The 15,205-nt window shown below is 41.5% G+C and overlaps 2 protein-coding genes across 2 annotated transcripts; one reads left to right on the top strand and one right to left on the bottom strand.

Moving 5' to 3' along the window:
* Nucleotides 1–11,282: 11,282 nt before the first annotated feature.
* On the bottom strand, nucleotides 11,283–12,305 carry LOC109010383 (vegetative cell wall protein gp1-like). The gene has a single exon (XM_018991210.2). It carries the CDS (start codon nucleotides 12,303–12,305, stop codon nucleotides 11,283–11,285), a length of 1,023 nt encoding a protein of 340 aa, XP_018846755.1.
* Nucleotides 12,306–13,560: 1,255 nt separating this feature from the next.
* On the top strand, nucleotides 13,561–14,297 carry LOC109010384. The gene is made up of 2 exons (XM_018991211.2): nucleotides 13,561–13,920; nucleotides 14,151–14,297. Exons 1-2 carry the CDS (start codon nucleotides 13,748–13,750, stop codon nucleotides 14,290–14,292), a joined length of 315 nt encoding a protein of 104 aa, XP_018846756.1. The 5' UTR covers nucleotides 13,561–13,747; the 3' UTR covers nucleotides 14,293–14,297.
* The last annotated feature ends 908 nt before the right edge of the window (nucleotides 14,298–15,205 follow it).

Here is a 15,205-nt window from a genome sequence, read left to right as displayed (position 1 = left end):
AAGTAAATTAGATAGACACTAGTGGACCGGCAATCATCTGGACAGCTAGCCCAATCCATATCAAAAAAGACCTATAATGTGGGAGTATGGGCAGGAGTGATCAGCAAACCATGGTAAGAGGCGGCTTTAAGATAGTGAATAATTCGTGTGACAAAGGTTTAATGATTGACAGTGGTGCGGTCATGCATGTATTGACGAACACGATTGATGGCAAAAGACAGGTCGGGCCGAGTGAGCATAACATACTGGCGGGTCCAACAGTACTACGATAGAGTGGAATTGTAAAAAGGATCACTAAAAAAAAAGTTGGAGTGCATGGGCCGAACTCATGGGTTTGGAGACTCTTTTGGCATTGGACATGTTGGTTTTTTTAGTAGGTCCATGATATGTTTATGTTGAGAGAGGAAAACCACACCAGGTTGAAAATGGACTTCAATGCCCAAGAAAAAGTAAAGTTGCCCCAAGTCCTTAACAGGAAGGCTACTTCGTAGATGGTGGAGCAGAGTGTCAATGGTCGCTGAGGAGGAACTGATGACAAGAATATCCTCAACATAAATAAGATCAAAGAGTTCTAGAGAAGCTTGACGATAAATAAAGAGTGAACTATTTATAACGAAAAGAAAATAACTGGGTTAAACTCCCCTGCCTTGAATGGCTTCCGAGAGATAGTATTTATAGAGTAACAGCTTTACAAGATAGAGTTTGTTACAAGTTTGAATTTTACACAACAAATATTATCTCCTATAATCTTGGGCGAAGGCGTCAACATCCGAATGCTTTGGAGTAAAGTTGAACGTGGAGTAGGTGTCTTTTGAATTTGAAATTGTCTTATCCTTATCACGCCCCTGCAAGTTCAACGGAGGAGACCGTACGTTGAGCTTGTCTCGCAAATGAGAAAAATGAATAGAAACCAGAGGTTTAGTGAGGACATCGGCAATTTGATCTTTGCTGGACAAGAACCAGACATCCAATGATTTATTATGAACTTTTTCTCGGACAAAATGACAATCTATTTCCACGTGTTTTGTACGAGCGTGAAATACTGGATTAGCCGCCAAATAAGTTGCTCCTATGTTGTCACACCATAAGATCGGACGAGATGGAATAAAAATATGAAGTTCACGAAGCAAAGATAACAACCATAAGGTCTCAGCAGTAGCGTGAGCAACAGCACGATATTCGGCCTCAGTGCTTGAGCGAGCTACAGTGGGCTGCTTTTTGGAACTCCATGAAATAAGATTGTGGCCATAGTAGATACAATAGCCCGAAGTAGATTTACGATCATCAGGTGAGCCAGCCCAATCAGCATCGGAATAGACTGAGAGTTGTAGGGAGGGGCTCGGTTGGATGAATAAACCGAAATCAATGGAGAATTTAAGGTACCTTAGTATCTGTTTAACAGCAGTCCAGTGAATGTCCGTCGGCTTGTGCATGAATTGACACACTTTATTCACTGCAAAGGATATATCTGGACGAGTGAGAGATAAATACTGAAGTGCTCCTACCACACTGCGGAATAAAGTCTCACCAGGACACGGGTTACCATCAAACAGAGATAACTGATGGGAGGAGGACATGGGAAAGGAAACTGGTTTAGCCTCTAACATGTTGGTGCGTTTCAGGAGATTAAGGATGTATTGTCACTGAGAAAGAAGAAGACCCCCTGAAATCGAGATGACCTCCACGCCTAAGAAATAATTTAATGACACCAAGTCTTTTACGGCAAAATCACAGATGAGTTGAGCAAGAAGATGAGTGATGGCTGCTGCGTTTGAACCTGTGATTAAAATATCATCCACATATACGAGTACATACATGGTGAGTGAGTCTGAAACATAGATAAATAGAGAATTGTCGGACTGAGAATTAATAAATCCAAGATCCATCAGTTTGTCACTAAGACGTGAGAACCAAGCTCTCGGGGCCTGTTTTAATCCATATAACGCCTTGTTCAGCTTACAAACGTGCGTCGGAAATTCAAGATGCACATAACCCACTGGTTGTTGCATGTAGACAACTTCAGAAAGAAACCCATGGACAAAGGCGTTGCTTATGTCAATCTGATGAACAGGCCATTTGTGAGACACGGCGTGACTGAGAACAAGCCGAATGGTTGTAGGCTTGATGATTGGACTGAAAGTATCTTCATAGTCAAGCCATTGCTGTTGATGATAGCCCTTCGCAACTAGACGAGCCTTTCTTCGTTCAGGAGTGCCATCGGAGTTGATTTTTGTTTTGTAAACCCATTTGTTGCCAACTAAGTTCATGCCAGTTTCATAGGGGACCAAGGACCACGTACCTTGCTTCATAAGTGCAGAGAATTCGGCATCCATGGCCTCATGCCATTCTGAGAATTTCTGAGCTTCAGAGTAGCTTGTAGGGTCAGTGGGAATGGTGGAAATGGCAAGAAGTGCAGTGCGCAGGGGGTACCTGGTAGTGCCATCGAGATATTGCTTGGGCTTCACAATATTGTTCTGTGAGCGGGTCACCATCGGGTGAGAACGAGGCGGAGGTGGTTCAGTCAGCAAGGCAGCTGTAGATGACGCTGTAGGAGGCAGGGGACATGTCGGTGAGGAAGACGAAAACAGGGGAATGTGTGTCGGTGAGGAAGACAAATGCAGAGGAGAAGACTCGTTTGACGCAACAGGGGAGGAAGATAAATGAGTGGCTGTCGTTTCAGGAGGGTCCCCATGCGACGTCATACTCTGAAATGAAGGAGGGGCAAAAACGGTAGGACAAGTTTGGTCGTTTGAAGAAATGAGTAAAGGCAAGATTGCGGACGATGCTGGGCGAGGATTTTTGGCAAGAACGGAAGATGTTGTGAACAACGAAAACATAAACAAAGTCTCGTCAAAAATAACATGCCGAGACACAAACACTTTGCCAGAGTCAGGATCTAGACATTTATAACCCTTGTGGAGATTACTGATGCCAATAAAGACACATTTTTTTGATCTAAAATCCAACTTGTGTTTGTTAAAGGGTCGAAGATAGGGATAACAAGCACAACCGAAAATCTTAATTAGAGAAAAATCAGGTGCTTGATGAAATAATTTTTCAAAAGGAGAAATACTGAGAGGAGCAGTTGGAAGACGATTAATAAGATAAGTTGCCATGAGGAAAGCATCATCCCAAAAACAGTGAGGAGTTGAACTTTGAGATAATAAGGATAAACCAGTTTCAACAACATGACGATGTTTCCTCTCAACTGAGCCATTTTGCTGAGAGGTGTGAGGGCAAGAGACACGATGTTGAATTCCCACTTTGTGAAAATACCGATGAAGTGTTTGAAATTTACCACCCCAGTCTGTTTGGACACATTTTATTTGTCGACTAAATTGACGTTCAACCATTTTTTGAAATTGAGAAAAAATAGTTAAAACATCAGATTTATTTGCAAGAGGATAGAGCCAAACAAATTTACTGAAATGATCAACAAAATAAATATAATATTTATTGCCTTTGGTAGATAAAATAGGGGATGGACCCCATACATCAGAAAAAACTAAATCTAGGGGATGAGCGGAAATAGATTGAGAATCTGGGAATGGTAGACGATGGCTTTTTCCTTGTTGACATGCTGAACAAACACTCGGTATTTTATTTGAGGAAACTGGAAGGGAGAACTTAGACACAATACGCTTTACTGTTTGATAAGTGGGATGGCCCAGCCGGCAGTGCCATATTTCCAAAGGAACACGTTGACACAAAAAGGATTGGGATGATGATGAAGTCGTGTTGGAGGAGGGAAAAGGATAGAGTCCATCTTTAGGCTTGCCTTGCAGAAGGACCTTCTTCGTAACCTCGTCCTTCACAAAAAAATGAGATGAGTGAAACTCAACAAATACATTATTGTCTTTGGTAAATTGACTCACAGAGATAAGGTTCTTCTTAATTTGTGGAACATGTAAAACATTGTGAAGATTAAATGTAGAATTTGAAGATTTAATCTCAGATGAACCAATGTGAGTAATAGCCAAACCTGCCCCGTCCCCTACTTGAATTTGATCCACACCATTATAGGTATCGGCGTGAAGATTCAAGTTCTGAATATCGTTGGTAAGATGGTTGGTGGAGCCGGTGTCGGGATACCAATTGGTATCAGTTGGAGATTTTTGTGCTGCAAAAAATGCCGCCATGTTGTTTGGCATGTTTTGATAAGCCTGATCAAAACGATGGAAACATTTGATGGCGAGGTGACCAGCTTTGCCACAGATCTGGCACATTGGGCGATTTCCACTATATCGACCACCCCGGCCCCTGCCACGACCACGTGATCCTGAGTAAGATGGAGCACGAATTGGATATGGTGACTTACCATGAGTACCACGAGATTGATCAGTGCGGGTTGCAACATTGGCAGACCCGACAGTAGCTTCAAGGACTTGAGTATGTTGCTGTAGTCGTAATTCAAAATTGAGAAGATGACCAAATATATCTTCAAGTTCCATCGGAGCATCCCTTGTTTGAATAGACGTAACAATGGGATCATACGAGGAATCGAGGCCACCTAGCAAGCATGAGACAATCTCAGCATCTGGAAGCGGGTGTCCAATGGCTGCAAGAGTATCAACCAGGGACTTCACAGTTTGGAAATAATCTGAGACAGTCATGCCACCCTTTGTGACGGTAGAAAGTTGACGCCGAGTGGTTGATAGATGAGCTCGAGAGTGAGAGGAATACATTTTTTCCAGTGCAGACCAGACCTCCCGAGATGTAGTAGCACCAACCACTTTGGCAAGGATGCTTTCTGATAAAGAAGACATGAGGATACTCAATACAATCTGATCTTGATCAAACCAGTTAGTAAATTTTGGATTGAGAAGCAGAGGGGGGATTGTAGTTGACGTAGCAGCTGCTGGGTTTGAAATATATTGGGTGGGTTGATGGTGGCTCCCATCAACATACCCAAAAAGACGTTGGCCTCTCAGATATGGAGTGATTTGAGTTCTCCATAATAAGTAGTTTTCACTACTCAGCTTGATAGTAACCAAGCTTTGGATGCTAGGAGGTGTAATGGGTGTGTTTGAGAGAGACATTACAGAGGAATCGGAAGATGATGCCATTGACGTTAGTCACGATTGCTCTGATACCATATAACGAAAAGAAAATAACTGGGTTAAACTCCCCTGCCTTGAATGGCTTCCGAGAGATAGTATTTATAGAGTAACAGCTTTACAAGATAGAGTTTGTTACAAGTTTGAATTTTACACAACAAATATTATCTCCTATAATCTTGGGCGAAGGCGTCAACATCCGAATGCTTTGGAGTAGAGTTGAACGTGGAGTAGGTGTCTTTTGAATTTGAAATTGTCTTATCCTTATCACTATTTGCCATAGAGGATAAGAACCAAAGCTCGAGAAGTCGTGTACTGAGTTTGGAAAAACAAGATCGAGGCTCCTGATTTAGGCCATAGATGGTTTTGTGGAGATGGCAAACACGATGAGAATATTGTGGATGGACAAAACCTAGCGGTCGAGCCATGAATACTAATTTAGAGAGGTCTCCATGCAGGAAGACTTTTGTATGACTAACTAACAAATGGAGCAATGGCGGATTACGACAACGGAAACGATGAGCCAAATGGTCTGAGGTTTAGCACTGGTATTGTATGTTTCATCATAGTCAAGGCCAAGTTGCTGATGGAAGCCCTTGGCTACCAAGTAGGCCTTGAACGATGTCGTCAGCTTTATACTTCAGGCAGAAGACCCACATGTTACCGATGACATTCATATTAGAAGTCGCAGGGACCAGTGACCATGTGTTGTTCCAAAGAAGAGCATCAAGCTCCTCACTCATGGCGTGCCTCCAGGCAAGGCCTCTGTTAGCAGTAGTGACGCAAGTGGGTTCTAAGGGAGCAGTGATAGTGGTGGTTACCATGGCTTGGCTTGGATAAGGAACTGTCACATCAGTGCATTGCTTCGGATGCTGAATATTGTTCTACAGTCGAGTGTGCAGTGGCGGAGCAAGTGGTCCATTATAGGAAGCGGTTGGCATAGGCAATGGTGTAATAGGTGGTGAAGCTGATATATAATATTTGAGTGGCATTGGCATGGGAAGTTGAAGAAGATGAAGACATTGTGGGCTCATTTGGGAAAGCTGTTGAGGATGAGGGGGTTGCTGCCCGTACCTGTAAAACACAAGGGAAAGAGACACCAGATGGACTGGTCAAGTTAGAGGGCCTAGGTTCAATAGGTGGATATTCCCGAAATGGGAAAAGGGCTTCGTCAAACATGACATTGAGAAATATGTAGGTATTAGATATGGCCCGTTTCATGATAAAGGTACTTGTTGTTGAGGAATAATCCCACATTGACTGTGGACAAGGTCTTGGGCATGTTTATAAGCAATGAGCAATCCTCTCTTATACAACCGGTTTTATGAGATGAGTTAGGCCCATGAATTTCATCATGGTATCAGAGCCTGCCACAGGACGAATGTGGGCCTACACTACTTACCCCGTGACAAGGACCAGAAAAAATACTGGCCTGCACGTGAGGGAGGGTGTTGAGGAATAATCCCACATTGACTATGGACAAGGTCTTGGGCATGTTTATAAGCAATGAGCAATCCTCTCTTATACAACCGGTTTTATGAGATGAGTTAGGCCCATGAGTTTCATCACTTGTAGCCTTTATTAGGGCGAAACTGATTTCAACTAAGTGACAATGTTTTGGTTCAACCAATTCGTTTTGTTCGTGAGTGTGGCCAGGACAAATTAGATGGTGTGGTATAACATGATTTTTAAAATATTTATTCAGTGACCGAAACTCCGTACCCAATCAGTTTGGACTGCTTTGATTTTACACCCAAATTGACATTCAACAAAGCTTTGAAAATGATAAAATGTTGGTTCCACATCAAATTTGCTCACCAAAGTATATATCCGCCTACTAAATTTACTATAATCATCAAGAGAAATAGCATAATAACAGTCATCATCCACAGAGGAAATAGGTGCAGGGCCCCAAACATTAGAAAAGATAAGATCAAGAGGATGTTGGTGTGTCACAGTGGTGTCTGGATACCAACTTGAATCTGGATGATTTACTTTGATTTACAAAAGTGGTCATATTGGCTTGGAGACTGCTAGATGAGTCTGCTTGGTACGTAGGCAACCTCTGTTTGTCTGAGAAACTGTATTTGCAATACTGGCGTGAGCAAGCTGTAAAGATTGACACGAAATGAAGCCAGAAAAGTCGCACCAAATATTGACACAAAGTCAAAAGATCAAGTTGTAAAGATACAACACAATAACAAGCTTGAAATCAAGCCTCAAAGAGAGGTATGTTGTTGTTCCGAACGGAATTCAAAAGTTATTCTTATTATTATTATTATCATTATATATATATATATATATATAATATAATTTTTGAATGAGGTACCCTCATATATAATGAATTAGTGAGGTAGATATCAATTAAGATCTTTTTACCTGTTCATCTGGCCTCATTCATGCATAATACATGCAAAAAGAAAATCATTATTATTATTATGTATAATGTAGTTTGCGAACATGGCCAAATGAGCAGATGTAAGGATCTTGATTGATGTGTACATCACTAATTCATTATGCATAACGCATAACTGTTAGGAATTTGGACCTCCTAAATTCACCCCTTAGGATCCACCCTTTGGTGAAATATGAAGAAAAACAGAGAAATAATAACAACACAAGAATTTACGTGAAAACTCCCAAAATATGAGAAAAAACCACCAGATCCAGAGAAGAAAATACACTATGTGAAAAATTATTACAATCACACAATTTTTCTCATCACTCCAAATGACACCCACAAAGCTTCCCCACTAGCAAAACTTTAACTCTCACATCTTTCCTTTTTACAAGAAAAGACTAATAGAGGAATTTTACTAGAGTCACAAGTTACTAAATAAGCTTATGATTTTGTGTACTTAACTAAGAGGCTAGGTCCTCTTATTTATAGGCCTTGAGGCCTGCTCCTTACTTTTCACCCACCGGTGTGGGACTCTAAAGGAGCAAACCCAACAATCTCCACCGTGCGACTTTGGCTGATCCCACAGCCACGCTCCACCGTAATGAAGATCTTCATAGCTTCTGCTATCATGCTCCACCATAAAAGCATACCCACTCAGAATAAACCAATTTCAAGCATTTCAATTTCGGCACATGTCGAAAATAACCTTGCTAAAAATTATGGTGCAACTTCCACGTTTGGCTTTCCTAGAAGTTCATCAGCCATCGACATAAATTTCCACCACACACCCTACATTAATGCCAAACCAATGCTTGTGTGCAAATTTGTGGACCCGCTAACATTAACACATCCTTTATCATGACAACTTTGGGAATTAATGGCATGCCATGAGGATGTACATGTCCCTTTAACAGACATCGTCTTCCATGGAGAGGGACACAACGTTAGTTTCATTATCAGTATCTCCATTTACTGACTTGGAGCCACTTGCCGAACCTGCTCCTGCTTTTGGACAATTTTTCTTGACGTGCCCAGATTGTCCACACCCCCAGCAGACTACTTTCATCTTCATGGAGTTCTTCTTCTTCCCATTACCAGCTACTACCAATGCTAAGTTCACAGGTGGACCATTTCTTCCACCACCTAGTCTTCTCTCTTCAGAAAAGAGTTTACTGGTAACTTCTGAAAAAATTATTTTCTCCTTCCCATGTATCAAAATAGGCTTCATATGCTCATAGGAAGATGGAAGAGACCAGATGAGCCTCAAGGCTTGATCCTCATCATCAATTTTAACTCCAATAGATTCTAGCTCAGAGACAATACCATTGAGAACACTTAAATGATCTGAAATAGTCGTACCTTCACTCATATGCAGTGTATGAAACTGCTCCTTTAGGTACACTCGATTTGAGACGCCCTTTGTCTGATACAACTCTTCTAGCTTTTCCCAGAGTTCCTTTGCCGTAGATATTCCATGTATATTTGCAAGAACATTCTTGGCCAAGCACAGACGTATCGCACTTGCTGCTCTCAAATCCAGATCTTCCCAATCTTCATCGCTCATTACAGATCTGCTCTTTGTTTCATCAGTCACGCTAGTATCACTGCTGACTTCAGGGGTTGGTCTGCCCTTCAATGCCTTGTGTAATCCTGATTGAATCAAAACATCCTTGACTTGAACTTGCCACAAGCCAAAATTGATTCTCCCATCAAATTTCTCCACCTCATATCTGATAGAATTTGAAACCATACTTCCTGACATTGCCTTGATGAATTTTACCGTAGAAATGAATGGTACTCACTAAGTAAGTTCCCAGGAAAGATTATTCTTTTCTAGACAGAACTTCAAGGTTCCCAGGAAAGATTGGAGGGTCACACTGGACTACTTAAATACCAATCTCCTAGACAGAACCTCCTTAGACTGTACGTATCCACACTACCACACCAAAGCTCCACCCACCAAAAAGAACCTAGTGGCTCTGATACCACTTGTTAGGAATTTGGACCTCCTAAATTCACCCCTTAGGATCCACCCTTTGGTGAAATATGAAGAAAAACAGAGAAATAATAACAACACAAGAATTTACGTGGAAACTCCCAAAATAGGAGAAAAAACCACCAGACCCAGAGAAGAAAATACACTATGTGAAAAATTATTACAATCACACAATTTTTCTCCTCACTCCAAATGACACCCACAAAGCTTCCCCACTAGCAAAACTTTAACTCTCACCTCTTTCCTTTTTATAAGAAAAGACTAATAGAGGAATTTTACTAGAGTCACAAGTTACTAAATAAGCTTATGATTTTGTGTACTTAACTAAGAGGCTAGGTCCTCTTATTTATAGGCATTGAGGCATGCTCCTTACTTTTCACCCACCGGTGTGGGACTCTAAAGGAGCAAACCCAACAATAACTCATGCAAAAAGGAAAATCATTATCATTATCATTAACTATAATGTAATTTGAGAATAAGGCTAAATGAGCAGGTGAAAGGATCTTGATAAATGTTTACCTCACTAATACATTATGCATAACGCATAATACATGTAAAAAATAAAATAATTCTCATTCTCATTCTCATTATCAATAATTTAATTTTTGAATAAAGCCAAATGAGCAGGTGAAAAGATTTTGATAGATGTCTACCTCACTAATGCATTTGGCATAATGTATAAATATTTTTTTTATATATAAATCTCGTATTTATTATTTTTTTAAAAAAAAAGATTATACAATATTTATATACTTAAAAATTACAAATATGATTTTTACATAGTCTTTGAAACTGAAGCTGAAGCAGTTGCCAAAGAAGCATCTGAAGACTTGTTAAATGCTTGGCAGCAGTCACGGGCTTAATACTATGAAGCTCAATATTGGTGGGGTCACACTTGGAAGACACCGTCAATATTAGGACAGACACGTGTTGTAAAGATCGGAAAAAATCTACTTTACCGCACAAAGTTTATCGTTTTATTTGACCGAAACAAAATTAATAATAATATTTTTTATTTACTTAATTATTAAAAAAATAATTTTTAGTATATTGATGTATTTTTAATATTTTTTAAAAATATTTAAAAATGATAAAAAAAAAATATGAATAAAAAAACTGGATATAAAAAAAACATTAACTTTACACTAGCGGTCACCTGCTGCCGTAAGCTGCAAGCGGCACGCTAGCTTTACTCAAAGATGGCACACAAATGTCGGATACATCACGATTCTATCTAAAGAGTGGACGGAAGTTCGAAGTACTAACAAAGCAAAAGCATCTTATTCACAATTTTCCAGCATAGAGAGGTCGTATCGCTAAAACAAAGTAAGCTGCCAAAACACAAGTCGTATTTCAACAAAACTTTCTTGAATTTTTTATGACTAATTCGTCAAGAAGGAAGAAGGAAACTTTATTTGTGAACTCCGACAGAATATTATTTTTTGAATAAAAAATAGAAAAGCAAATCACCTGAAAGATCTGAAGTACGATATTCCATGTAATACGATGAAAAATATAAAAGGGCAAACGTGAGGAGCTGTGTTTTATTCGTTGACATTAATCACTAACGTATTCATGCAAACCGCATGTTTATTATAACCAAACATAGTTGATTGACAATCTTCAGCTACACTTTACCAGATCAAGTGGAACCTAGCTATGAAGAATTAGAATACATGCCCTGTTTAATCACCAGCAGTAGTACTCTAGTCACCTTTATATAGTTTATTCTCTAACATAGCTTAGCCTAACAAGAAACGCTGCTTAATCTCTCCAAGTCTCTCTCCTCATGTTCTGATCTTTGATATGGAACTCGGCATTGGGCTTCCTAGTTCCTAGAGAGAGCAAGGTGCACCCCAGGATCATGGTGAGTGCATGAACAATTGTAGAGGATGGAGCTGTTAATGCCCTGCACATTATTGTTCACGAACGCACTCATGGGCTGCGAACTTGTCACCTTTCCTTTGTGACTCTTGTTCTTCTTCGGATTCCCCTCCTTGTTGCTATCACTTTTCGAGTCACTGACATGGCTTTTTGTTTTAGGATTTTTATTCTTGTGAGCAACTTCATGTTTCGTTGCGGATTGGATTAGTTTCATGAAGGCACCTTTATTCTCGCCAGCAATTGATATAACCCTCATACCCGCCTCCATTGAATCCAAAATAGTTTTGCCACTACTTTTCCCCTTCTCCTTGGTTTCATTTTCATTCGACACTTCTTCCCCTCCAATGGTCTTTTGAAACACGACGGTCTTCTCCTGGACCTCCATTGGGATCTTCTGCTCAAGTTCAGTCTGCGACTTCAGTTGGGAAGGCAAAAGGGTTAAAACAGGTGATGGCAAAGCCGAAGACTTGGGATTAGGTGATTGAGGTGAGGTTTGAACGGTAGGCTCAATTGTTTTGGGAGGTGGGACAGGGCTAGGCACACGGGTTGCGGGGATAGAGGTTGCAGTATTGGTAGTGGAGGAAGTTTGTGGTGGTGCTGCTTTAGAAATTGATGAAGTTGGAGCTGAAGAGGGGGATGGCGCTGCTTTAGGTGCTGGAGAAGTTGCATCTGAAGAGGAAGAACCTAAACTTTTGGCACTAGGTGATGTTTGCACTGATGACGAGAATGCAACAATTGGCACTTCGGAAGAAGAGGAAGAAGCTCTTGGAGTTGGAGATGATGGAATTGATGCAGTGGTGGCAACAGGAACTGTTGCTGCAATGGAAGGTATTAATGGCCTTATTCTAGGCCGAGCCACAGGTGGGCGTGGCTCCGCAGGAGGGGCAGGGGCTGGGACTGGGGTAGCTTCTTGAGCTATTGTAGGTAAACGGAACAATGGACGAGGGCGGGGGGGCTGGTTTGCCATTATTAAGGTTATTTTTGCAGAACTGACTTGAAAACAACTAAACAAGAATACTTGTGATGGGCACAAAGATAGATGGTTGATGTTTATTGTTATTTATAGTTGTACAATAAAGAGGGAGGGAGGCCTGGAGGGGCAGAGAAAGAGAGGAACATCTCGAAGGCATCGAATCAATTCTGCACTACATACAACAAAAGTACACAGTAAAGATTCCACTGCATTTAAATCGTTCGAATGAGTTTGCCTTCTAACCGTGACAGAGTTTTACTAATTATAGTACCCAGGTAGGACTTATTGGGACAAATAATTCCTCTACACTTAAATCCTCAAAACTGCTAGATGGAAGCAATACAAAGAAGGAAGATTCGGGAACGTCACGCAGCACTTCACCTGCAGCAGAGAATATTTTGTTATAACTCAATGTTGAAGTGCCTGACCACCATTGGTTCATTTATAGGAATTATTGTATTATTTCTTTCTCCTTCATAAACCACAAGTGTATAAATATACACCATGGTAAAGCTTCAACATACAAGGATATAGAATCAGAACAGTTTCGTTCCTGAGGAGTTTTACTCTTTGTTTTCCATAGTCTTTTTATCAAGCACATACTGTGCAAAAGATTTTATATGGTATCATAGAGCCACTCGGACCAACGTCCCCTCTGCTACAATGGCCAACCCAGAAAACTCAAAGAAAACCCCTTCCCCAGCTAACCCAACCATCATTGGTTCCTCATCTCACTTTATTACTATTAAACCTACCTTGGAGAATTATCTCCTATGGAAGGCACAAATCGTGCCCTCCCTTAAAGGCCATCAGCTTCTCGGCTATGTGGACGGCACCATCCCTATGCCGCCTCCCATGGTTGACAATGCTGTAAATCCTGAATACAAGTGCTCTCCTGCGCAACCTCCTTTGCGATTTGGAACACTTTGGAAAGTCTATTTGGTGCCCAATCCTCTGCCCATGTTACGCAAACTAAGCTCCAACTCGCCACCTTGTAAAAGGGTTCAGCTGCCATAACAGAATATTTTCAGAAGGTCACCACTCTAGCTGCTACTCTTAGCGCCGTTGGCCATCCATTACCCACGTCTGAGTTCACTATCTACTTGTTGGCAGGTTTAGGTTCAGATTGTGAGCCCCACGTGACCACACTTACCACTCGGCCTAATCCCCTGTCCACCTCTCAAATATGCAGTTATCTCTTGAACCATGAGTCACGTATTTCGCATCAAACCAACGCTCTTCTCTCACCCACTCCTCTTACTGCCAACAACACAACCACCCTAAACACTCGTACAAATTCCTCTTCTCACCATGCTCGAGGTCAAAACTCTCGTGGTCGCTGGGGTTGTGGCTTTCCTAGCGGTGGCAACTCTACCTTTCCTCACCCACCTAACTCTCGCTCGTGTGCCAATTATGATAAACCAAGTCACGCTACCATGACTTGTTATTTTAGGTTTGACCATTCCTACCAAGCCCCAACACCCTCTTCCTTCTCAGCCAATCTCACTGCCATGAACGTTGTGCCTCCTTCCAGCTCTTGGTTTCCTGATACAACTGCTACGAACCATTTTACATCTGACCTTTCTAACCTTCATTTGCATGTTGCAAGGTACCAGGATCCTAATCAGGTCAGCGTTGGGGACAGTTCCTCCTTCCCCATCCATCATACTAGCTAGTTCTTTTCGTCTCTACTTTACTTCTCAAAATTTTCTTCTCAATAAAATTTTTCACGTTCCCTCTATAACTCGCAATCTCCTTTATGTACGACAATTTTGCATTGATAATCCAGTTTATTTTGAATTTCATGCTAATGCTTTCTGTTGATGTCGTGTTTTGCAGGCCTGGACAACTTTACACCCCCGGTAATCCAAGCGCGATCCTGCACACGGAGACAAGGGACCTCCCCGATCCGTTAATCATCCGATGCTTGAGTTTAGTACTTGAAATCAGCGAGAAGGTCAAATGGAATAATAATGCATGAATGAAGACGACTGTGTATTCTATATATTTTACCTGTCGTGGGATTCACTTCTATTTATATTTACCGTGTTGGGTTTTGCCGCAAACATGTTCTGGGATGGTGGGGTTACGTGTCCTACGTATTCCATTGCCGAGCAGCCTTAGCGTTATTCTTTTACCAAGCAGCGATGACCCCAAGGCCCTCTAAGTTCGCCACTCTGATCTGGGCTGTATTTAATGCCGCACACCTTGCATCCTGGGTTGCATTTAATGCGACGGGGCTTCTGCTCTGGGCTGCATTTAATGCGATGTGGCCCCTGCCCTGGGCCGCATTAAATGCGATGTGGCCTCTGCTCTGGGCCGCATTAAATGCAACGTGGCTCCTGCTCCGTGCCTCCCTTTCATCTGGCGAGGCATGTCATGGTTTTTCATTCTTTCTTTTTGACCTTCCTCCAAATTTCTTACCCGCCCCGATCAGCAAAGCCCAGCCCCAAACTGACTTTACTTTATCGGCTTGGACTCCTGTGACTAGGTCGGGCCCTATTGGTGACCTAATTCCTTTATTTAACACCTCCCACCATCGTGGGCCAATACCAATGATTTTTCCCCATCACACTTTCTTTGTGAAGGATTTGAAAACTCAGGTGGTACTCTTCCACATCATGTTAAAGATGGTCTCTATACACTGCCACTTGATGTCACGACTCATCCTCCATCCAACACCACCTCTCCTTAACCCTATCTTACTAAACATACAACACCAACAATTTGGCACACTCACCTTGGTCACCCATCAACCCGCACTACATCTCTCATAATAAATCGGTTTTGGCTCCCAGTTACAATGTCAACCTATGTGTCTCCTCCTTGCTTCGCCTGTCCTCAAGCTAAAATCCACACACTTTCACATCCAAGTTCTCCTTCTCGGTCTACTG

Source organism: Juglans regia, chromosome 12 (genome assembly GCF_001411555.2).
Source record: "Juglans regia cultivar Chandler chromosome 12, Walnut 2.0, whole genome shotgun sequence".
Lineage (NCBI taxonomy): Eukaryota > Viridiplantae > Streptophyta > Magnoliopsida > Fagales > Juglandaceae > Juglans > Juglans regia.
Note: the sequence above shows the minus strand (reverse complement) of the source record. Positions and strands in the feature narration are given on the sequence as shown.

Excerpts from the sequence above, each read along its gene's own strand:
- LOC109010383 (XM_018991210.2), bottom strand. The coding sequence starts at position 12,305 with ATGGCAAACCAGCCCCCCCGCCCTCGTCCATTGTTCCGTTTACCTACA.
- LOC109010384 (XM_018991211.2), top strand. The coding sequence starts at position 13,748 with ATGACTTGTTATTTTAGGTTTGACCATTCCTACCAAGCCCCAACACCC. Across the intron at positions 13,921-14,150 it reads CTTCATTTGCATGTTGCAAG|GCCTGGACAACTTTACACCC; the intron begins GTACCAGGATCC and ends CGTGTTTTGCAG.